General features: G+C 35.5%; 1 protein-coding gene across 1 annotated transcript in view; it reads left to right on the top strand.

Moving 5' to 3' along the window:
• Positions 1-5018: 5018 nt before the first annotated feature.
• LOC133331291 (all trans-polyprenyl-diphosphate synthase PDSS1-like) overlaps positions 5019-26240 on the top strand; it is a 33743-nt gene continuing 12521 nt past the window's right edge. The window contains exons 1-6 of the mRNA XM_061539690.1: positions 5019-5183; positions 7829-7968; positions 8957-9098; positions 13952-14041; positions 24969-25100; positions 25321-25515. Coding sequence (XP_061395674.1) covers positions 5142-5183; positions 7829-7968; positions 8957-9098; positions 13952-14041; positions 24969-25100; positions 25321-25515 — 741 coding nt within the window. The 5' untranslated portion in view covers positions 5019-5141. The remainder of the gene's footprint in view (positions 5184-7828; positions 7969-8956; positions 9099-13951; positions 14042-24968; positions 25101-25320; positions 25516-26240) is intronic.

Here is a 26240-nt window from a genome sequence, read left to right as displayed (position 1 = left end):
GGCTCTAAAAAACATTCTTCAAAAAAATCCACGCCTTATTGGTAGACTTCAAAAAACATTCTTTAAAAAAATACACGCCTTATTAGGATCCAAAGGATCCAAAAAATATTCCTAAAAAAATTCACGTCTTATTGGTAGGCTCTAAAAAAATATTCTTTAAAAAATCCAGCTGTCGTAACTATCAATCAACTACTTCTTAACCCCCTTTATGTCCACATATCATCCACCACGTATCATTCATTCCAATCCATGATACCTTCACGACAGTAGCTATCAAAATTTATTAAATAAACATGTGAACATCTTGTTATAACAAATATTCATTGAATTTACATATTTATCTCGGAGTGTTGTGATAGACACAAGATTTTGTGTAAACATAACTTCTGCTTCTTCTTCTCTATTTGCTAAACCAACCACCACCAGCAGGTTGGACAATGTCTTCTGACGCTTTAGAGAATTATGTAATTTTGACACGGTATTTGAATTGGGTTTATTGGTTTTTGTTGTCAACAGCAACAACTACGCTATGAAGAAGAAGAGGAACAACAACAACAAATACTGCGAACAAGCCTTTCAGTTCGACCAAAAACATGTTGCCGATCATCATCACCAACCACCATCATCATCATCAATATTCATAACGCCGCCTTCCTTCTCAGTGAACTATTAGATGGTCGTCTCGGCTACAGGCTATTTGTTCAACATTGTACCATTATTCAGTGAGACCTAGCACCGCAGCCCCTCCCCCCCTATTCATCATCACATCGCGTCAAAATGATCAATATTTGGTCTTTTATGGTGGTTTAGTATCTTGAGTAGCATTCGGAATTTGTTGACTTAACATATTTGCAACGCCATTCAGTCTCTATGCGGAATGTTGAAAAAAAAAAAACACGAAAATCCTACTACAGTTGTGAATTTTTAGACAATATTTATTTTTATAATCAATGATTATCTTTGGGATGGCATTCATAGCCTTAGAATGGGACCTCATTTCATAGCTAAATATATAATTGTGATAATACCACACCTTTTTAACATACATTCGATATTATGAAATGGAATTTAATTAATACCGATTATGAGAGGTTATTCGCTTTAATGACCTTGTAGATAGCTTGAAAGCAGGGTGGGGAAAAGAGGGATATACTAAAAAATTTAATAAAATTAGGAATATTTAAAGGCATACAAAGAAAAGCATTCTTTAAAAAATCCATGATTATTTATTGGTCCCTTAAAATATTCTTTAAAAAATCCACGATTATTTAGGGGCCCCTAAAAATATTCTTTAAATATGCACGATTAATAAGTGGCCCCAAAAAATATACTTTCAGAAATCAAGAATTAATTAGTGGGCCCTAAAATATTCCACATAAATGCACAATTTAATAGTGGCCCCTAACTATGATCTTTAAACATTCCACGATTAATTAGTGACCCCTAAAAATATTCTTTAAAAATCCACGATTAATTAGTGGCTCCAAAAAAGGTTTTTTTAAACTTTCACGATTAATTAGTGGCTCTAAAATATTCTCTAAAAGTGCATAATTAATTATTGGCCCCTAAAAGTATTCCATATAAAATGCACTATTGAATAGTGGCCCCTTACAATAATCTTTAAACATTCCACGATTAAGTAGTGACCCCTAAAAATATTCTTTAAAAATCCACGATTAATTAGTGGCTCCAAAACATGTTTTATAAACATTCACGATTAATTAGTGACCCTAAAATATTCTCTAAAAGTGCACAATTAATTATTGGCCCCTAAAAGTATTCCATATAAAATGCACTATTAAATAGTGGCCCCTAACAATAATATTTAAAAATTCAACGATTAAATAGTGAGCACAATATTCTTTCAAAAAATCCACGATAGATTAGTGGTCCCTAAAAATATTCTTTAAAAAATCAACGATTATTTAGCGGATATTTTGGGGCAGTCATTTAAGCGTGGATTTTTTGAAGAATACTTTTAGGAGTAGTTACTTAAGCGTGGGTTTTTTGAAGAATATTTTTAGGAGTAGTTACTTAAGCGTGGATTTTTTAAAGAACATTTTTAGGAGCAGCTACTTAGGCTTAGATTTTTTAAAGAATATTTTTAGGGGTCAAATATTAAGGCGTGGATTTTTAAGTCATATTTTTTAAGGGTCAAATATTAAAGCGTGGATTTTTAAAAAAATATTTTAAAGGGTCAAATATTAAGGTGTGGATTTTTAAAAGATATTTTAAGGTGTGGATTTTTTTAAATATATGTTTTTTTAGGTCAAATATTAAGGCGTAGATTTGTAAATCATATTTTTAGGGGTCAAATATTAAGGCGTGGATTTTTAAAGCATATTTTTTAAGGTCAAATATTAAGGCGTAGATTTGTAAAGCATATTTTTTAAGGTCAAATATTAAGGCGTAGATTTGTAAAGCATATTTTTTAAGGTCAAATATTAAGGCGTAGATTTGTAAAGCATATTTTTAGGCGTCAAATATTATGGCGTGGGTTTTTATAGCACATATTTCAAGGGTCAAATATTAAGGCGTGGATTTTTATACCGTACTATGTTGTTGGGGTATTATAGCTTTGTGCAGCCCCAAAAGTATGTAACGCCGCGAAATATTGGTCCTAGACCCACCTTTAAGTATACCGATCGTCATATTTCGACTAGCTGAGTCGATCTAGACATGTGTGTCCGTCCGTCTGTCCATTATAAATTGTAAACACGATACAGGCCACAGTTATGGACCAATCTTCACGAAAATTTGCATGTAGGATGGATTTGGCCCAATGAAGACCCCTATTGTTTTCGGTAGAGATCGGTTAATAATTAGGGGATGGAATGGACCAAATACTTAATGTTTGTCGGTTTTTCTGGTCGCTCCAGAGGCCGCAATTATGGCCAAAACATCTCGAATTTGTACATGGAGAAGGGGATCGGGCCAAAGTATAAGCATACCTGTTTTGATAAAGATTGGTCAATATTTAGCGGGTCAAATGAACCCTGACTTTTGTGTGAAAAATTACAAAATTTGTATTCTATGGGGTATATATTTGCACCTGAAGGTCCTAGACCCAAGAAGTATGTTCAAGAGGAGTGGTTGACCTTTAAATTGATACCAATTATATTGTCGTATGTATTCGGATGTGGGAGTTACACTTAAATATTTACAGGTACTTATGTACACAGATATTATTTAGTAACCCATAAACACTAGAGCGCGAAAATATAGCGCAGATCGCTTTGAAATTTTCCATGAAGATCAGGTTATGGTCAAGGACAACGCCTATAACTTTCGGTGATGATCAGATTATAATTATGTTTTTTCGAGTCGATGCCAATAATAAGCCGAACATCACAACACAACCACGGTACAACAACCGTTCCCTCGGCAATCGGATCTACGCTCCGGAACGACCCGAGTTCGACTCGGCCAGGGATTGTCAACTCAGCGACAGCTGTACAAAACGAAAGTTTTTTTTTCCACAGGAAAGAACTTTCGTCAACAGCCAACCTGTTACAACAACAACAACACAAACACGGTGAAGAGAATCTGGGCAATTAATTAGAAGGGCTGTACTGAATATGTCAGTGTAAGGAAGAGGTGCTGTTGACCTCTAATCAGGCTAGAGGGAGCAAATATCACGAAATATAGCCCAGACTCGAAATAAACATATGTAGAAAGTTAGAGTTCCGTGGTAGTTGTGTAGGGTATCGTATGGTCGGCCCCGTCCGACTATACTGCTCCGCTCACTGGTTTAAATAATAGATTTTGGATTTTTTAAGAAGATTTTTATAAGAATATTTTTAGGGGCAATTAATTAGGATTGGATTTTTAAAGCATATTTTTAGGGACAATTACTTAGGTTTGAATTTTTAAAGCACATTTTTAGGGGAAATAACTTAGAATCGGATTTTAAGCATATATTGAGGGGCAATTATTCAGCATTGGATTTTAAAGCATATTTTTAGGTGCAATTATTTAGAACTAAAAAAAAACAAAAACCATTTTAAATATATTTGAAAAATATAATTAAATTATGAATTTAAAAGATAAATAAATTTAATGGAATTACCATCCAACCTTCCCGTACAACCATTTGCCTCATTGTTAATTTACACATTTAAAGCCAAAACTATAATTTGGTAATTTGTGGCAATTGCTTGTGTTTAGTTTTATGTGTCTGCGACTCGATCGGTGTGTAACCACCTTTTAATGCCACCTGAATGTTGTCAGACCCGACACGCGTCAATGTTGTTTGAAGATTGTCGGCTAGACAGAGAATACGGTGTGTGCTCGTATGTGTGTTTCTGACAATTGGAAACATTATTCGAAAGATGGAAAAAAATAGTCATTTATAACCACACGATACCGACACATGCGACACGCAAAGGTGTTCCAAAACTGACAAAGATCCAAGACAATGATTGAAATGTTAACTACTCGAAAAAAACACAGAAACATTTGTAGAGTGTGTGTGGCCCCCATCTGACATCTCTCTACTCCACTCCACTCCTCTGTAACCAAAAAAAAGTCTACGACCCAACTAAGCCGCGATATAATTGCAACAATTGTAAAGTTGTTAAGTGGTATTTAAACGATAGAAAATTATTTTAAGTTTTAAGTCCCCATAGAGGAATATGTTTGGTATTTCTTGTTATTTGTTGGTTATTGTCTGCTTCTTCCTTCTCCTCTTCTTCGCCTTCTTATCCATAGATTACACAAAGAATAAATGATGTTGTAATTAGTTTCAGTTTAAATACGCTTTTTCAAGTTTCATTTCATGCCTCATTGTTATCTCCTTCAACAGATGGCGGTTGTCTACCTCTAAAAAATATATTTTTTAAAAAATATCATTAAATTTTTTTAAACATAAAAAATGTTGAAGTTATTAAAAACTAATTACAGAATATGTTATTTTGTACATTGTTGTTGTAATTATTGAAAATGTATGTTAATATTGTCTATTTTTTTGTTTCTTTTCATTGCAGTTGAATTCCAACAAAACATCGTCCAGTACAACAGCAACAACACACAGCAAGGCCAAATGCACAAATGGCAAAACAAATTGCCGTCGTTACAGCTCCGTCCATACCCAACAGCCGGCTGGACCCGTACGTGAAATCCAAATAGATCCTTATATTATTATGGACGATGAGCTGAAATATTTCTATGAAGATATTAGAGATGTAAGTAGAAAATTATATTTTTAAAAAAATGCACGCCTTATATAGTCCTCGCACGCCTTATATATTCTTTAAAAAATCCATGCCATGTAGTACTAATTACTTACTTAGCTGGCTTGTGACAGAACTTTCGTTCCATAAGCCAAGCTTAGAAAAGATTTATAGGCACGTGTGTCTTTGGCGCCGTTTTTCCAATTTGAAATACCATTTTCGGCAATGTTGTCTTCGACTTGATCTTTCCATCGTATTCGTGGCCTTCTCCTTCTGCGTGAACCATCAGCTGGTTCGCTTTTATATGCCTTCTGAGCTGGGGCATCTTCATCCATTCTCACAACATGACATGATTCTCACTAGCAGTGTCGATGTCCGAGAATAGCTGGTACAACTCATGGTTCATTCGACGGAGATATACACCGTCAACGCAGATCGGGCCATAGATCTTTCGGAGAATTTTTCTCTCAAGCACCCAAGAGCTGCCTCATCTGCTTGCGTAAATACCTATGCTTCAGATCCATATAACAGCACGGGTAGTATCAGCGTCTTGTAAAGTGTGAGTTTGGTCTGGCGGGAGGTGGCCTTGCTTTTGAGTTGTTTGCTCAGACCATAGAAGCATCGGTTGGCCATCACTATCCTTCTTCGAATTTCAAAACTGATATCATTCGTTTTAATTATGGCGGTACCAAGGTATATAAAATCTTTGACTACCTCGAAGCTATAGTTCTCAAGTTCCACAGTTGGTCCGAGTCTACTGGACGTCTTGCGCGTTGATACCATCAGCTTGGTCTTCTCGCCGTTTACTGTGGGTCTGGCAGACTCCTTCTCAATTTGTTCAAAGGTGGCTGTTACCGCTCGCAATGTTCGACCCATTATATCGATGTTATCGGCATAGGCGAGTAACATGTGTTGTTTGGTGTACCGAGTGCCATTGCATTCACTTTTGCCTCTCGTATGACCTTTTCCAGCAGGATGTTAAAAAGGTCACACGACAAACTGTTACCTTGTCTGAATCCTCGTTCGGTATTAAAGGGCTCCGATAGGTCCTTTTCGACTTTAACTGCTGATCTTGTGCCTGTTAAAGTTATCCTGCATAGCCGAATAAATTTTGCAGAAATGCAATACGCATCCATGGCTTTATACACCTCTGAACGGATAGGGCTGTCGAATGCGGCTTTATAGTCGACGAATAGGTGGAATGTGTCGATGTGTTTCCAGGATTTGGTGCAGAGTGATGATCTGGTCAATGGTTGCCAGGTTTGAAGCCACAAAAGTGTATTCAGTCGTGCACACAGTACGCTGGATAGCACTTTATATTCGATGGGAAGGAGACTTATTCCTCTATAGTTGGCACATATCGTGGCCTCGTGTATATCGAGATGCTTGAATGTGGCGCTGCTAACCAACATGGTTTTTGCTGCCGCGAAGTCAATCAACCTCATGCCGTTGTCCGATGTTTCTTCGTGGAGGCTGAATTTTCCGACGGCGGGACCAAAGATATTTTCTCTTCCGATTTTTGCATTTAAATCTCCTTTTAGCAGAATTTTAATGTCATGGCCAGGGCAACGATCATATGCTGTTTCTAGGCGCTCGTAAAATATGTCTTTGGTCTGTTCATCTTTATCTTCGGTCGGATCATGGGCGCAAATGAGACGTATGTAGAAGAACTTCGCTATTACACGGATTATAGCAATTCGTTCATCTACTGGAGTGAATTTGGAGACGAGGTCTTTTATTTTCCTGTTAACCATAAATCCGCAGCCAAATTCATGTCTCTTTTCATGGCAGCTATAATAGAGGGGGTAATCGTCTGATTTACTTATGCCAGTCCCTTTCCATCGCATTTCCTATAAGAAAATAAAATCGGCTTTGTACTTCTTGAGTAAATCCGCCAAAGCGACCACTGCGGCTGTTCTGTACAACGTGTGCTCATTCCAAATGCATATTCGCAGATCGTGGTCCTTTATACATTTGCGGGGGTCGTCAACATTAGGGGGGTTTGGTTTTCTTTTTCTTTGCTTTTTCATAGTAGGTTGGGTTTTCCGAGAGTGGGCAACTAACCCGACGCCTCAAGCAATTTTTTTTGTAGTAGTCCTTGAAAATATAATTTTTTAAAAAATCCACGCCTTGTAGTAGTCCTTGAAAAAATATTGTTTAAAAAATCCGAGGCTTGCAGTAGTCCTTGAAAACTATTCTTCGCTTGTTGTGGTCCTTGAAAAAAATATTCTTTAAAAAAATCCACGCCTTGTTGTGGTCCTTGAAAAAATATTCTTTAAAAGAATCCGCGCCTTGTTGTGGCCCTTGAAAAATATTCTTTAAAAAAATCCACGACTTGTTGTGGTCCTTGAAAAAATATTCTTTAAAAAAATCCACGCCTTGTTGTGGTCCTTGAAAAAATATTCTTTAAAAGAATCCACGCCTTGTTGTGGCCCTTGAAAAATATTCTTTAAAAAATCCACGCCTTGTTGTGGTCCTTGAAAAAAAGATTCTTTAAAAAATCCACGCCCTGTTGTGGTCCTTGAAAAAAATATTCTTTAAAAAATTCACGCCTTGTTGTGGTCCTTGAAAAAATCCACGCCTGGTTGTGGTCCTTGAAAAGGATCCTAAAAATATTTTTTTTTTTAATTTTGTTTTTTGTTTTCTTCTTCTTCCAGCTACTTTCCCAAGGCACAACTCAAATGGAACTGGACACCATTGCCAATTACTACATTGATGGTCAGGGTAAGGCCTTGCGACCAATGATTACAATGCTCATGTCCAAAGCCATAAATTATCATTTGAACAAAGAATCAAGGTAAGTTGTTGTAATTTTTTTTTCAATTTTTGAAAATTCATATTCAAAATTTCCTTGAATTTTTATTATTGCCACTTTTTTATGCGTTTTGATATTTGTTTCTGAATTGTGTAGTTTTTTTTTTGGCAAAAAGTAATTGAGAAATGAAAACGCATATACGTGATGCAGCTACCGTGGCTACCAATGCTGCTGCTGGTTTTACTGATTTTATGTTCACGATAATGACGTGACATTATCGTATTGAGTACACATATAGTTTTTTGCTTTACGATATTGATTTTGGAATATTCACAGACAGTGGGGTTGGTTTCGTTTGTGTGTGTGTGTGTGAGATATTTTATGAGGATAGGATTTTGGTTGGATGACGGAATTTCATCTGGCTGCAACTGCACACCATTTGAGATTATCTCAAAAAAATTTAATTTATGTTACCATTTATGCAACTTTTTAATAATTATTTTAATTGGCTCAAGAAATTGGCTAAAATAATTTTTATTAATTAAAAAATAACTAAATTTTATAATTATTTTTTTTTTTTTTTTGCCATTTAAAAATATCCCACTGTAACTGATGAACGGCAATCTGAATCTGCACGGCTGTCTCACTTAACTGAATTGCTTGTTATTTGGTGATTTTTAACATTTATTCGCATAAATCACTTGGAACAATTGCAGTTATTGTTTCACAATGAGACGGGGAAAAAATTCACCTCCTCCTCCTTCCAGCAAATCTGCCCGCCATTACCCATTTGTATTGATAATTAGTTGCTACAATTATTATTATTGGTACACACACAATCGGTCAGTCATACAAAAGATGTCCATATTAACCCAATTTTATTCCACTGAATTATTTCATTTCTTGTTGTTGCTTCATTGTGCTGCAAGTACATATTTGCAATGCTTTTACTGTTAATTTTATTTGCTGTTGCTTTTTGATTTATTTTTAATCGTTAAATTTTTATATGCCTTCTTCTCCGTATTTACAGGGAATTATTGGATAAACAACGACAAATTGCCATGTTCTCTGAAATGGTGCATTCAGCCAGTTTGGTACACGATGATGTTATCGATCAGTCTGATTTTCGTCGCGGCAAACCCAGTGTTAATGTTTTATGGAATCATAAAAAGGTGAGTAATATTAAAATGATTTTTGTTTAGAGGGTATGGAACTATAATAAGAAGGGTATATATTCATAATTAGAGTAAAATTGGACAAAACTTTGAAATTGTGCACAGACATTGTTATTATTCCTATTTATGTGTGGCTCTCATATGTATGTATGCTGAAGGTCATAACAGCATTTCATCAAAATATACTTTTCAAAATACAGTATTTTAAAATTATATTTGAACAAAATATTTTTAAAATTTGCGTTTTCAATCCTTAAAAAATTGCGCCTGTAATAGCCCTTAAAAACATATTATTTAGAATATCTATACATCAGTAAAGAAACAACCACGCAATGGTTTGCCTCCAATTTTTATTTTTTAATTAAGACTTCCAAAATTGTGTTAAAGCCTTCTAGAAATATGTTTTTAAATCCTCCCAAGTTTGCGACTTATTAAAAAATGCTTTTTTAATTTACTGTAAATCTTGCGAAACAGGTCTCATAAAAAGTTTCCGCTCTGTTTCAGAGATTTGGAATTTTAATTTCTAATCAAAATTTCTGTAATTGGGTTTCTCAGAAGGTAACAGAGTTGCTGGCCAATTGTATACATAGGCTCACGTTTGGGCATAATGAGATCTAATTATGGGAAATATTTTAGATGACTCCGACAGTTCTATGCAATCTAAAATATATTCGAAATTTATTAGTTTAAATTTATACAGTCGAACACGTTGGTTTGTTTTCAATAAATTACATATTTCACATATAAAATGTATAGAGGAATATATAGATCAAAGCCCGGATCAGTATAGTGGGACGGGCCGACCATATTATGCCCAACACAACTACCACTAAATTCTAATTTTCTGCGCGCTATTTTTCGAGCTTGGACAATATTTTTCGATATTTGTTCCCTAATGGTCGATTAGAGGTCAGGTTTCTTGCATTGACAACTGTTTTGGATTATATTTTTCCGAAGTGAACCTTTACGCCATATGACGCATTTTTTATTTTTCACACAGAAGTCTTGGTTCATTATACCCACCAATTACTGACTGATCATTACGAAAACACGCATTCCAATTAGTTTGTCGGATCGCTTTCCTTTGGAAAGTTTAAAATTGTAGCGTCTAGAGCCACTAGAAAACCAGAAAAAACACATTTTTTCAGAAAAAACGCATTTTTTCAGAAAAAACACATTTTTTCAGAAAAAACACATTTTTTCAGAAAAAAACACATTTTTTTTCTGGTTTTCTTTTCGGTATCATACCAGAAATATCGTCCTATCATCATAGAAAATTATAGGCGTCATCCTTGACCATAACCGGAACATCATGAAAAATTCCCTATCCATCAGCGCTGCGTTTCCGCCCTACAGTATGGTAATGGAATACTAAGTAATATTAGAATACGTAGACACCGGAGTACATACATATATAATTGCTATGCAATTAAAGATCAAACACTCCTCTTCGATATACTATCAACATCTCGGATCTATGTTCTACAGGAGTGATTATATACGCCATAGATTGAAAATGTTGCCATTTTTTACACAATACATTTTACACAATAAATATTGTTCGATCTTTATCAAAACAGTAAGGCTTATTTTTTGACTAAATCCCCTTACCCATGTAAAATTTCTTGTTGTTCGGATCATAATTTTTGCCTCTGTAGCGAACAAAAAACAGACAAAAATAATGTTTTTGGCCCATTTCATTCTCTAAATACACATACGGAAACACATTCTTAGATCGACTCAGTTAATCGAGATATGACGATCGGTTTACTAAAAGGTGGGTCGAGGACTAATATTTCGTGACGTTACAAACTTTTGGGGCCACTTACTAACTTACTTATCTGGCGATATGTCAGACTATGTCGATGTCCGAGAAAAGATGGTACAACTCATGCTTCATTCTACGGCGATATTCACCCTCGACGCAGATCGGCCCATATATCTTTCGGATGATTTTTCTCTCAAATACTCCAAGAGCTGCCCCATCTGCTTGCGCAATTACCCATGCTTCAGATTCATACAACAGCACGGGTAGTGTCAGGGTCTTACAGAGTGTGTGTTTGGTCTGGTGAGAGGTGGTCTTGTTCTTGAATTGCTTTCTCAGACCAAAGCTGATGTTTTTAGTTTTGTTTATGGCGGTACCAAGGTATATAAAATCATTCACTATCTCGAACCTGTAGTTTTCAAGTTCCACAGTTGATCCGAGTCTACTGAACGTCTTGCACCTTGATACCATCAGCTTGGTCTTCTTGCCATTTACTGCCTGACCCACTTTGGCTGACTCCTCAATTAGTTAAAAGGTGTCTGTTACCGCTCGCAATGTTCGACCCATTATGTCGATGTCATGCTGTTTGGTGTACAGAGTGTCATTTCTATTCACCTTTGCCTCTCGGCAAAGCAGGATGCAGAATGTTAAAAAGGTCATAAGACAAACCGTCACCTTGTCTGAATCCTCGTTCGAAGGGATCTGAAAGGTCCTTTTCGGCTTTAACTGATCTTGTGCCCGTTAAAGTTATCCTGCATAGCCCTACTAATTTTGCAGGAATGCCAAACGCAGACATGCCTTTAAACACATCTGAGCGGATTGGGCTGTCGAATGCGGCTTTCTAGTCGACGAATATGTGGAATGTGTCGATGTGGTTTTCGTGGGTTTTTCCCAGGATTTGGTGAAAATCTGTTGGCACATATTGTCTTGTCTCCTTTTTTGTGCATGCTGAGGTTCCAATCATTGGCCATGCATTTCTCTTGCCAAATTGTAGTAATCAGCTGGTGCATGCTCCTTACCAGCATCTTACCACCAGTCTTTAATAGTTCGGCTTGTAGCCCATTGGCACCTGCTGCTTTATTATCTTCAGCCGATTGGTTGCTATTCTGACCTCATCTTGGCTAGGTAGTATACACTCTATACCGTCATCTATTATTGGTTCTGGGGTATCCTCTTCACCGCCACTATTTAATACCAGAAGCTCCGCAAAATGCTTCTTCCAGATCCTCATACGCTATCGGTATCTGTCACCAGGTTTCCATCTTCATCTCTACAGGAGGATGTGCCTGCGCCAAAGCCTTCGGTTTGGTGTTTTAGTCGTTGGTCAAATTTTCGGACTTAATTCTGACTTCTGAACATCTCCATTTGCTCACGCTCATGTTTTTCTTGTTCTTTCTTTTGAAAATGCGTTTCTTCTCTCTCCTTTTGTCTCTATAATTCTCTCTTGCATTGTGCGTTGCTACTATGACAACCTGCAAGGGTTGTCATATATATATATATATATGTATATAATATATATAATAAGATGAGGGAGTAGGCCTAGGCTACATGTTGTGTTTGCAGCTTTTCGACGTCGAGTTTCCGTGTTGTGTTAGATCGCATCTTTGCTGCTGCATTAAGGCAAGTGCGAACCTTGGCTGCTACAAGGTAGTGGTCCGAACACGATGAATGCCTTCCGTCTATCACAACATGATCGATTTGATTTCTTGTGAGATGAAAGAAGGACCAAGATAAGCCTCAGCTTCGCCATGTTAAAGCCAATCAGAGTCGTTGCTTGGTATCTACCATCCCCTACGCCACCCAGTTGCCAAATCTGTTTTGGAAAAAACTTTAATTTCTCGCTTGTGATTTTATTTCCTTCGATATCCCAATTTATATCGTATTTCTTTTTGAGCGACTTTTTATGGCGTATAAGTATTGTCATTAATTACACGTAGTAGTTGACCGATATGTCGTATCCACTCAATGGAAAGAATTCTATAGTGCATATTATCCTTACACTTAAATTTATTACAGAATTGACTAAAATTAAAGCATTAAAAAATTTAAAAATCATAAAAAGTTTTTTATATTCTTCATATGCCACTGTGGCGTACTAATGTTGTCATTATTTATACGCAATAGTACTCCGCTGGGTCGTATACACTAGATAGAATGAATTCTCTAGTATGTATGATCTTAAAAATCGAATTTATTCAAAAATTGACCTTCATTACTGTGGATATGATCTTAAAAATTACGTTTATTATTGAATTTACATGCCGCTGTGACGTATACATTTCGTCATTAATTATATGCAATAATAAGCTCGAGTGTCGTTAATGTAGCGGATATCATCTTTAAGATTTATTTTATTTCAGATTTCACCTTCATGTATTTAACAAAATTTAAAAACCAATCAGATGTGGTTGTTAAAAATCTTAAATTATGCCATTACGTTTAAATTCTGTAATTTAACACAAGTTTTATGGCCCATACGAAAAATTATATCTCTGTATATTTTTTTTTACTTATGACAGATAATAATTAAAACAATATATATGCTGCACTATTTACCAGTTTAAATGGCATAGCGATATCAAAATTTGCATTGTTATCTCTCCAAAAAAGAACCTTCAACTTAAAACTAAAGCCTAAAGTAAAGTTTTTATTTTTTTTTTCATTTTTTTCATTTTTTTTACCTCAAAACTTTACCAGCGAACACTTACAAAATAATAAACACCTTTCTGTATTCATGTTTCATAGCTCACGTGTAATTTTCTTGTGTGTTTCTTTTTTTTAATTTTTAATATCAAGATAAAAGAATTGTATGAGAAAAAAAAACAATAAATGTTTATGGGCCACATTAATAGCTGTGATAAACTGCTGGTGATTAACATGAATGGCCTTTTTGTTGTTCGTGTTTTTTTCTGGCCGATGGAAGTGACGATAATTTAATTCTTTTTATTATTATTATTATCATTACAATTATTGTAGTTCAATTCGTTACAGTTATTTTATTGCAGTTGTAGTTGTATTTCAATTTCCGTCTAAATTAATTTCTGAATATTGTATTCTTCTTCTTGTTATTCTTGAACACCACCAGGTTACAATGGCCGGCGATTATATTCTGGCTGTGGCTTCAATTATGGTTGCTCGTCTAAAATCGGATGATGTCACAATAGTTATGAGTCAGGTAAGTTTGTATATATGTATATGTGTTAAAAGTTATAGTAAGTGTATAATTAAAATTAAATTTTATTATGAAGATGTGAAGTGGCAATGCGTGTCATTATATTGCGGAAAATGCAATATATCATTTATGTATACTGGTGATATGTGAAGTCGGAAGTAAAATGAAAGAACTTCCTATATAGAGAGAAATATATTCTATAAGAAGGTCTAGTTTAGTAAAAACGGTTATTTTAACCGGAAGTTAGGGTACGGGTACCCGGTTATAGCCGAAGATATTCTGGTCATCTGTACGAAGACTGAATAGGTCCTATCTAAAAATACATACATAATGATATATATCCTGTCTGCTATAAATCGATTAATTTGTCTTCTATAAGTAGGCCTATTTGGTCTCGAATCAAGTTTTTTAGGAATATTTTGTCATCTTTAAGAATACCTATTTGGCCGTCTATAAGAAGGCCTATTTGATCTTGCAGGAAGCCTTATTCGTCCTCCTATAGAACGACGTATTCGTACTCCTACAGAAAGCAGACCTATTCGGTCTTCTATAAGCAGACCTATTTGATGTCCTATAAAACGACGAGTTCGGCTTTTAATAAGAAGAGACCTCTTCGTCTTTTTATAAGCAGCCCTACACGGCTTTCTTTAAAATGTTCTATACGGGCTTTTATAAGAAGCTCTATTCGGCCTTTTATAAGAAATCGTATTCGGTTTTTTATCAGAAGACGAATTTAGTTCGCTATAAGAAGACGTATTCGGTCTTCTATTAGGCCTTCTTCGGTCTTCTATAGGAAGACCTATTCGGCCTTCTATAAGAATACTTATCCGAACTTCTTCAAGAAGACATATTCCGCCTTCTATAATAAATCTTGAACGACCATCTATAAAAAGTCCTACTGGACCTTCTATATGAAGTCCTATTTGGTCTTCTTTAGGAAGACCTATTCGGCCTTCTATATGAAGACCTATTCGATCTTCTATAGGAAGACCGCATTATATATGAAGACCTATTTCGTCTTTTATAGGAAGTCCTATACGGCCTTCTATAGGAGGTCCTATTCGGCCTTCTATGCAAGACATATTTGGCCTTCTATAAGAACTCTTGAACGACCTTCTGTAAAAAGTCCTATTAGACCTTCTATAGGAAGACCTATTCGGCCTTCTATAAAAAGACCTATTCGGACTTCTATAAAAAGACTTTTTCAGTATTTGGCCTATTCGGTCTTCTATAAGCAGACCAATTCGACCTTTTCGATCTTCCAAGGGAAAATATTTTATACGACCCATTTGGTCTTCTCTAAGAATATATATTCGATGGTATATAAGATATCCTCTATTGGATTCTGTTAAAAGAACTATTCGAAGGAGTTTGTTGTCCTATATAAGACGACCTTCTGGTCTTCTGTAATACGACCTTCTAGTCCTTTAAATACGACTTTCTGGTCTTCTGTAATACGTCCTTCTAGTCCTTTAAATACGACTTTCTGGTCTTCTATGAGACGACCTTATAATCTTCTTTAACTTCTAACCTTCTGACCCTCTATAAGGCGACCTTATGGTCATTTAAAGAAAACTTTCCATAAGACGACGTATTCTAAGCTATGACCTTCTGTCCTTCTATGTGGCGTCCTTCGGGTACTTTATAATGCAGTCTAATTCCCATAAGACAATCTTTAGCTCTTCTATGGCGAACAGGACCTTCAGTTCTTCTATGGCGAAGAAACCCTTCTGTTCTTCTATGGCGGAGAAGACCTTCAGCTTTTTTGTAGGCAAAATTACCCATCTGCTCTATGAAGAAGAACATCAGTTCTTCTATGAAGAAGAACACCAGTTCTTCTATGAGAAAAACCTTCAGCTCTTCTATGAGAAAGACCTTCACTTTGGAGAAAACACCTTTAGCTCCTCAGGGCGAAGAAGACCTTCAGCTCTATTATGGAAAAGAAGGTCTTTAGCTATGAAGATCTTATATGAAGAATTTCTTCTATGGGAAATAAGTCCTTCCGATTTTCTGAGCGAAAGAAGACTTTCTTCTCTTCTATGATATGGTCTTTTTTAATGGCGGAGAAAAACTGGAGATATTCTATTATGACGACCTATCTTCAGCACTTCTAAGGGGAAGAAGACCTTCAGTTCTTCTTTGGGCAAGAATATCTTCAGCTCTTCTACGGATAAATATATGGGAAACTACCTTCGGTTCTCTTTGGAGAAGAATTCCAAGGGAAGAAAACCTTCGGCTCATCTATGAGGAAGAACTTCAGCTCTTCAGTGGCGAAGAAGATCTTAAGTCCTTTTATGGAGAAGATAACCTTCCGATCTTCTTTGGTTAAAGAAGATCTTCTTCGATGCGAAAAAATAAGAACTTCAGCTCTTCTGTGATGGAAGAGGACCTTCTGCTTCAGGATTTCAATATGAAAGAATATATTGAACTCTACTATAGTGTGGAAGGTCAGCAGCCTTTCTATTGGGAAGAAAATCTTCAGTCCTGCAGGTGTAGGAAGTTCGCTCTTCTTTGGTGTAAGGAAATAGTCAGCCCTTCGCTGTAGAAAAAAAAGGTTTTCAGCTCTTCTGTGGTGGAAAAAGAGATTCGGCTTCAGGATTTTAATGTGAAAGAAGATATAAGATATTGAACTCTGCTATAGTGAGGAAGGTCAGCAGCCTTTCTATGGCGAAAAAATCTTCAGTCATGCAGGCGGAGGAAGTTTTTCGGATCTTCTATCTGGAAGGAGAAACTTCCTATAAGTAAGACTTTTAGGTCTTTTATGAAGCATAAGAGCTTCAGAGCTTCTATGCTCCTCAGCTCTTCAGCGACATCCCCTTTGTTATTTAATACAACTCCTTGATCCTACATGAAAGTTCAGTTTGTTCTTCTCGGAGTCTTTAAAGGATTTTGATTGTTGGCCTTCTCTGCCAACCTGAGTCTGAACATTAATTTATCACAAGGAACATCGCTGCAAAAGAAGAAGAACAAAAAACAAACAAAACGAAAATAACGTTGTAAAATCAGGAAGTTAAAAATCGTCTGCAAAATTCTGTTTTGTGCAAGGTCATGCTGCATACATTAAAGGCCTAAACTTGCGGAGAAGTTTTTTGTGTGTGGCTTTAATGCGTAGGTAGGCACACAATCTGATATGTAGGCTGGTAGGATTGTGTTCGGTTTGTTTACATCTTCATTGCTTGCGGAATCCATGCATGTCGTCATGTTGTGGTTTTTAGGCATAACCTTGAAAGTAGAACACAAACACAATAATTCTCTTACGATATATTAAGAAGTTATGTGGAGAATAAGGGGGATTTTTTCCAGATAAGAAATGGAAAAAGGGTGCAATGGAAGTGGAGTGACAGAGAAAAAATAAAAAAAAATTAATTAAAAAGGCAACCTCAAATTGCGGAATTTTTCAATGTCCTAGTACATTTTTGTCAAAGTCTTCTCTTGGATTGTTGTCACTCCATTTTATTGCCTGCCTTTCAGGAGGTTCCCCTTTTAGAAAAAATCCCCCAAGAATGTTATTCTGTTACACATTATCTCTGCTATTGATTGTCAGTTGAAATGAAACTCGAAGACATGTCGAATATATATTAAAAACAAAATTAATAAAAACAAGCAAGACACGTAAACAAAACAACCAACAATTCCGCTGTACCGTTTTAATGCCTGTTTTTTGGTTATGGTCAACATTTTTTTCATCTCTGCATTTGGTTAACCAAATGGGTGTGCCAAAAGTGCTATTTTAAAACTAAAATCTGTGAACAAATGTGGGGTCAGGTCCACAAAAATTGTCTTATAAAATTCGCAGCATCTTTTCAGCCAACAGTAACAGTTTATGTGGTTTGGTATGAAATTTGTCACCATCAGACCCACCCTAATAATCACTATCAATGCTATTTTAATGGCTGAGTTCGGGGTGTGAAATCCCCCAGCCAAAACACACAACAAAGTAAACAAATTATTGAAAAAGAAGAAGAGAAGAAGGCAAAAGAAGAAGAAGAAGCAGTCAGCCAATACGTTTTTAATATTTTACATTTAAATTTCAGAGAAGAAGGCTTACATAATCTAAGCCAAGTTATGGGCCAAACAGTCAGTCAGCCAACCAACGGCATTTTGGGTGTAAATTTCTTTTCATGGATGCCAAATAAAAAACTCAAATCGTATGCATGCGCCCTGGCATTAAAAGTATTTTTAACATTTTTATGGTTAGGGTATTGCCAAACTTGAGCTTGTCGCTGCCTCTGCTGCTATCATCGAAGTTAATGAATGAGTAAATTCGTCAGACAAACAGGCAAGCTGTTTGTCTGATTGGCGTAATGTCTACCTGTTATCTGACAAGAAAGTGTGGTGCGTGTGTGTTTACTAATCAGTTTCCGCATTTGTTGTTGTAAACATTCACATGTAAATTGTTGTTGTCAATATTGCTGGTTTTCAACAACATCGGGATGATAGGTCTGATTGTAATCTTAAATCTTCCATTTAGTCAATCTAACACGAACTGTGCGATGTTTGCATGACAAATTGTTAATTCTACGAAATTCCTCAACAACTTCACAATTGACAAATCTTCAAAAATTCAGGGTCAGTGGAATGTTTAGTTAAAATGAAATACTGAATATGGTGTGAGAGTGTCTTAAAATTTGGTATTTACTTTCAGATAAGAAAAAAATAGAACGGGAGGTGGAATTTTTTCCCATAGGTGAAGGCCTTCTTCTCCATAGAATACCCTGGCCCTCTTCATCACAGAAGAGCCTCATATACAGTCAGCTCTTCTTCTCTATTGGAATAGTTTTTAAAGTTTTCTCTATTCCCAAAGAAAATCTGAGGATTCCTACCCAATAGAAAAGCAGGACGCCTTTTTTTGACATAGAAAAGCTGAAGGTATTAATTTCCATCTTGTCCATAGACGAGCTGAACATTCAGCTTTTCTATGAGCCAAAATACCCACAGCTTTTCTATGGCAAAGAATACCTTCAGCCATTCGATGTGGAAGACCTTATTTTTCTACATCGAAGGGATGAAGACCTTCTGCTTCAGGATTTCTATATGAAAGAAGATATTTCAAGAAAAGACATCAGCATTTCTATGGGGAAGAAAATCTTCAATCCTACAGGCGTAGGAAATATTTAGGCTTTTTCATTTGGAAGAAGAAATTCCGTAGAAATTTCTTCATAAAAGACCTTCAGAACTTCAATGGGAAGAAAACCTGCAGCTTTTCTATGATATCTCCTTTTGTTATTTAATACAATTCTTTGCTCCTCCATGAAAATTCAGTTTGCTCTTCTCTGAGCCTTTAAAGGATTTCTTTTTTTTACATCTGACCTCCTCTGCCAGTCTGAGTCAGAAAATTAATGTATAGGTTCTACTGTTTAAAAAAGAGCTTAAGTTCATGTTGTCCATATTTGAGCTGAAGGTCCAACATAGAAGATCTGAAGGTCTAATTCGACATAGAAGAGTTGAAGGTCTTTCTTCATAGAAGAGCTGAAGATTTTCTTAATCTTCATTACAGAAGAGCTTCATATTTTCTTTGTCGTAGAAGAGCCTAAGGTTTTCTTCCTAGTAGCTGACCTGAAGGTCTTCTTTCACATCGAAGTGTTAAAAAACGTTTTCTTCTCCAATAGAGCTGAATGTCTTATTCCATTTGAAGACCTACCCAATCTGAAAATCTGAGGACTTCCGGCCCAAAGAAAAACTGAACGCATTTTTCGCCATACAAGTCTTTTTCTCCATAGAAGAGATCTTGTTGTTCAAAGATCTGAAGGTCATCTTATCCATATACGAGCTTAGGGTTCTCATAAAAGATTTGAAGATCTAACACCACATAGATTGCCTTTAGCTCATATATGATCGCAACATACCCACAGCTCTTCTATGGCAAAGAATACCTTCATCCATTCGATGTGGAAACAGGAGGTCTCCAGCTCTTCTGTGTTGGAAGAAGACCTTCTGCTTCAGGATTTCAATATGAAAGAACATATTGAGAGGAAGGACATCAGCCTTTCTATGGTAAAGAAAATCTTCAGTCCTGAAAGCGGAGGAAAATGTTGGGTTCTTTCATCTTGAATAAGAAATTCCGTAAAAATAAGTTCTTTTATGAAGAATAAACCTTCAGAACTTCTATGGAAAGAAAAACTTCAGCTTTTCTACGATATCTCCTTTTGCAATATAATAACTCTGCTCTTTCATGAAAATTCAGTTTGTTTTTCTCTGAGTCTTTAAAGGATTTTGTTTTTTTTGTTTTTACATACGGCACACTCAGCCAACTAAAGTCAGGATATTAATATATCGCAGGAACATCAGAAAATTCGAGAACTTCTGGCCCATAGAAAAACTGAACGCATTTTTCGCCATAGAAAAGATGATGGAAGATCTTGTTGTTCAAAGAAAAACTGAAGGTCATATTGTCTATAGACGATTTTAAGGTCCTCTTTCTCAGAGAAGAGCTAAAGGGTTTATTTCTCATAGAAGTACTGAAGGTCTTTTTTCCGATAGAGGAGATAAAAGTTTGGAGATGTCATTGAATGAGAAGTCTGAGAAGTCAGAAGGGGGAGGAAGAGAAAGGGAAAATATTACTTATAAATAATTTTTCAAAGGCTCATCCACGGCGTAGATGGGAAGAGTTAAAGTCATTAATAAAAATAACTCTGAGCTTCCGTAAGGAAATTTTTTTGTTTTATATATAGCGCACTCTTAGTGTTCTATATAAAGGTTTGATCCTCTATTAGAGGAGAAGCTGGTCTTCTTCTTCTCCATAGTAGTTCTGAAGGTCTTCTTCTGCAATGAAGAGCTGAAGATCTTCTTCCCCATAGAAGTGCCAAAAGTCACCTTTGCGTAGAAGAGTCATGAAGAATGAAGAAGAACAAGTGAAGGCTGACTACCTCTTCTTCAAATAAGAGCAGCAAATCAGTTTTTCTCATAAAATAGCTGAAGATCTTTCACATATAAGGGTTGAAGGTGTTATTCCTAATAGGCGAGCTGAAGGTCTACAAAGGAGCTAAGGAATATACCGCAAACTTTTATCATAGAAGACCAAATAGGTTTCCGGTAGCATACTAAATGATTGCCCTCAGCTGAGGAAAGACCGGACGACATTTTATTGGAGGACTAAAAATGATCATAAAAAGGTACCATTTATGGAAGGATAAACCCTTTCTAAAGAAGGAATGCGGTCTCCTTACAGAATACGAAAAATTATTTACATAGAAAACCAAAAAGTCTTCCGATAGAAGACCAAACGATCTTCTTAAAGTATACCAGAAGGTATTTTTTCGAAGACCACATGTCTTCTATTTTTATATATGTTATAAAGTCCTAGTATATATTTTTGCAAGAAATCAATAGGACTACGTTCCCAATGGTCTTACCATAGAGAATCAATCTAATTATAGCTTTTAATATTATAGAATACCAAAATATACTCTTATTGAGGACCAAAAGGTATTCATATAGAATAGGGTAGGTCTTCCTCAAAAATCCATCTTATAGAAGGCGAAGATGTCTTCCTATAAAGCACGAGTGGTGCCTTCTTATAGAACATTAAGTTTATTTCTAGCAGAGAAACCAATTTTTTTAGAAGTACCAGAAAGTTTTCTTATAGAATTTTAATCCGATTTCCTTCAGAAGGTCAGGTCAACAAGAGGCATTCTTGTAGAAATCAAAACTTCGTATTAAAGAATACCAACGGTCTACTACTAAAGACCCCTGAGGTTTTGTTTTAGAGGACCAATAGGTCTACGTATAATGGTTTAATAGGTCTTCTCCCAGAGGAACTTTTGGTCTTCGTTTCATATATCAGAGGTTATGTTTTCGATAAAAGGGCTAAAGGACCTCTCAAACTTAACTAAATTATTCTATTCAAATGATGGAAGAAATGGAATTATTCCTTACATTATATAATTTTATTTGTGTGCTGGTAGAATTCAATAAAAAATAATATTTTTAAATTATTTCCATTTTAAAATATAAATTTAAAAAATCAATTCATAAACACATTTGAACTTCATGCTCAATTACCCTCTTGAACTTCCTTCGCAAAATTCAAGCATATATATGTTTAAAGATTCCAAATCTTTTTTGCACAAAAAATTTTTAAAGATGTTTACCTAAACTATTATCTATCCAAAACGACGACAACAGGTTCAGAGATAAACACATACACACACACACATTCTGAACGGCATGCATGCAAATGGGGCTTGGATGTGTGCTCAGTATCTATGTCGTTGCCATTGTTTGTCTATTTTTTTTTTTTTTTTGCAAAAACATTGACTAAAAGTGTCAATGCCAATTAACAGTCATTATTTTCATTTGGAACAACAATTCAAACACTCTGACACACACAAACACTTCCCCAATTCAATATACATACATATCGTATGCAAAAAATATATCCGGTCTCCATTACTAAACTGAAACAGAAATTGCCTTTTTTGTGATGATTTGAAAATTGAATTTCCAAATAAAATTTCTTGAATATGACCTCTCACTGTGCACTTGTTTTACTTCTAATTAATTTGTCCTTGTAATGGCCAGAGAAGAAGAAGGGAGAGAGGGAAACAACGTCTTGTTGGAAATTTTTATATTGTCTATGGTCAATATGGATGAGGGTAGAAAGTTCGATGATAGTACGTTTTGGGAATAGGGTTGAAGTAAGTTTTGTGATTTTGTCCTTCGTCGTAGAATATTCTAGAATCGTCTATTGTAAAATTTAAACACAACTTATGTGAAATATTGATATTGACAATTGAATATATTGGTGTGTGTGTGTTCTTGATTGTCATGTGAAAATGAATAGTGACACATTTGAATTTTATCTTGAATGGGAAGAAAATTTTGGATGAGTTTTTAAACAATTTTTAATTGAAATTTTTTTGTGAATTGGCCATAAGTTTTATTGGTTATACATAGACCACAAGGTTCAATATTCAATCTCATAATCCTTTAAAAATAAAAATTTCAGTACGTTGTGTCAGTCGGCCTAGCTATGGGTCTTTAGTACACCATTTACTTAAAATCGGACGAAAGTATATAGGAGCTATATGTAAATCTGAACCAATTTCAAGACAACTTGACACACGAAAAGTTATAATAGGTTCAGTACATTGTACAAAATTGTGTGCCGATCGGCCAAACTCGGGTCGGCCAAATATATATAGGGTCTTCGGTGCACCATTTACATAAAATCGGACAAAACTATATATGGGAGCTATATCTAAATATGCACCGATTTCTTTAAATTTAACACACATCATTCTGGACCTCTTTCAGTGCCATATGTCAAACTTTGTGCAAATCGAAGGATATATAGGGACATTGGTGCCCCATTTACCTTAAATCGGACGAAAATATATATTTGGGAGCTATATCTAAATCTGAACCGATTTTCTCGAAACTTGACACACGACATTCTAGACTCAATTCAGTACTCTATGCAAAATTTCCCGCAAAGCGAAAGATATATAGGGACTTTCGCGCACCAATTACATTTAATCGGACAAAACAATATAATTTTCAGGAAACTTAACACTCATCATTCTAGACCTAATTCATTATGCTGTGCTAAATTTCGTGCAAATCGAAAGATATATAGGGACTTTGGTGCACCATTTACATCTAATCGGACAAAGCTATATATGAAAGCTATATCTAAATCTGAACCGATTTCCTCGAAATTCAACACACGTTATTCTGGACCTAATTCAGTACTCTGTAAAAAATTTCGTTCAAATCGAAAGATATATAGAGACTTTGGTGTCCCATTTACCTTAAATCGGGCGAAAATATATATGGGAGCTATATCTAAATCTGAACCGATTTTCTTCAATTTCAATAGGTTTCGTTCTTGCGACCTGTACTTTGTTTACAATTTAACATCTACAGACGGATGGACGGACGGATCGACTCAGAAAGTGATTCTATGCATATTCTCAAAAGGAACCATGTATGTATATCGTTTCCTTTTGCCTGTTACAAACATATGCACAAAGACATAACACCCTGTACCACAGTGTGGTGAAGGGTATAAAAATCCACTCTTTGTATATCTTTTGAAAAAAAAAATATTTTGTTAAAAATCCCCGGCTTTTATAGTCATTGAAAAAATATTTTTTTTTTAATCCACGCCTTGTATTGTCCTTGACAAATTCTTCTTTCAAAAGATTAGAAGGTCTTACAATGCAATAAGGAAAAACCCCGAAGTTATTTTTACAAACAGCCCTTAGCTATAATTCTATGTTGCGTTTTTTTGTTTACCAAACTCTAACAGGCAAATTAAATTTCAAGGTTTATTTTCTTCTTCTTGGCCTATGGAATTCATTCAATGTTACTTCGCCCAGTAGTAATAAAAAACAAGTTAACACAAACACTTACACTCGAACACACAAATCATATGCATGTTAAATGAATTCTTATTGCCAAACAATAGAATTGTTTGCAGTTCCGAACTTCTACTTCGTTTAACCAAACAATGCAGAAAAAAATGTTTAACTACTTTAAACAAAATCATGGTAATGTTGTTAATTAAACAATTAATGACACGCCACAACAACTACATGCATTGTGTTGTTGTTAAACGAATTACAGAAAAATAAATCGCAACAACAACAATAGGAAAAAAAATAATTAAAACCAAAAAAAGGTTAAAAACGCAACTCAAACGTTTAGTCAGTCATCCGCCAAAATTTTTATGTGTGTGGTTCGTACCAAGGTGGTGGTAATGTTTGGGTATTTATGCACCTATTTACCTCTCATCCTCATATCCACACCATGGTTGGAGGGCAATAATAACAAAAATATATATTAAAAATGCTATTTCCGATGTTTTGGAGGTCCACATGTCTTTTCAGACCTCTCTTCCACATCTTCATATTAAAGAACGATTTATTTATTTTTTAGTACTTCGACTATTTTTTTTAATAACATTTTCCTCTTCTTCTTCTTGCAGATTTTAACGGATTTGGTACAAGGCGAATTCATGCAGTTGGGTTCAAGGGAAACCGAAAATGAACGCTTTGCCCACTATTTGACAAAGACATACAGGAAAACGGCTTCACTGATAGCCAACACATTGAAGGCGGTAAGTAAAATTGGAAATCGCAATACAATCGACTATATTTGCAATGAAGCATTATAAATTTGAAATCTATAAAAAAAACATTTGAAAACTTGTAAAAACAACAATACAATTTTGTTTCATTCTACCTTAACCTGATAACAATGCACGCATGCAATTTAGTTTGTAATTATTAACCGATTCAACGAGGTCCGTTTGTACAATATTTTTTTTTTCATTACAGACGGCTGTCATTGCCGATGCCGATGACAACCTCAAGGAATTGGCATTCCAATATGGTCGCAATATTGGTTTGGCTTTCCAACTTGTCGACGATATGTTGGACTTTGTCTCATCGACCGAGACAATGGGTAAACCTGCCGCTGCCGATTTAAAATTGGGTCTTGCAACGGCTCCCGTTTTATTTGCCTGCGAAAAGGTAAGTCCAAATGAATAAATGAAACTGCAATATTTCTCTACACTTGAGTTACTGTTTATTTGAAATTGTTGTATTTTAATCGAAGTTAGTTATTCAGAAATTTATGCACGTCCCATTGGCCTATTGTATTTATGGCAAAGTAATTGCTTGATAATGACGGTTATGGATGATGGTTAAGAGGAGGGGGATTTTTTGTTGTTTAATTTATTATAACGATTTTCAATGTGATGTGATGTATTTGAGCAGACTTCCTTATTTGTCTAAGGCACGAGACTGATTACAAAGGAGAAAAAACACAAGCACAGAAGTCGTTAAGATCGGCCGTAGCGATCTTATAATACCCTTCACCTTAATAGCATTTTATATGGACGTTCCAAGCCCCCTATAGTTCTTCCAAGTCTCCTATATTCCCTAAAAAATATTTTTTAAAAATCCACGTCTCATATAGAACACGAAAAACCTATATATCCACGCCCAGTGTTGACCATTGAAAAATATATTTTTTTTAATCCAAAATATGAAAAACCAGTGAGCGGAGCAGTATAGTCGGACGGGACCGACCATATGATGCTCTACAGTACTTCCACGAAAATCTAACTTTGTGTGGTTCTATATTCTGATCTTGGGCAATATTTGCACTCTCTTGACCTTCACCGTGGGTTGTGTGGTTATGTTCGGATTTCAATTGTGGCCTATAGATCGACTCAAAAAACCCAAAAAATTAA

Source organism: Musca vetustissima, unplaced genomic scaffold, assembly GCF_032173495.1.
Source record: "Musca vetustissima isolate MV318-11 ecotype Yass unplaced genomic scaffold, APGP_CSIRO_Mvet_v1 utg51308, whole genome shotgun sequence".
Classification (NCBI taxonomy): domain Eukaryota; kingdom Metazoa; phylum Arthropoda; class Insecta; order Diptera; family Muscidae; genus Musca; species Musca vetustissima.
Note: the sequence above shows the minus strand (reverse complement) of the source record. Positions and strands in the feature narration are given on the sequence as shown.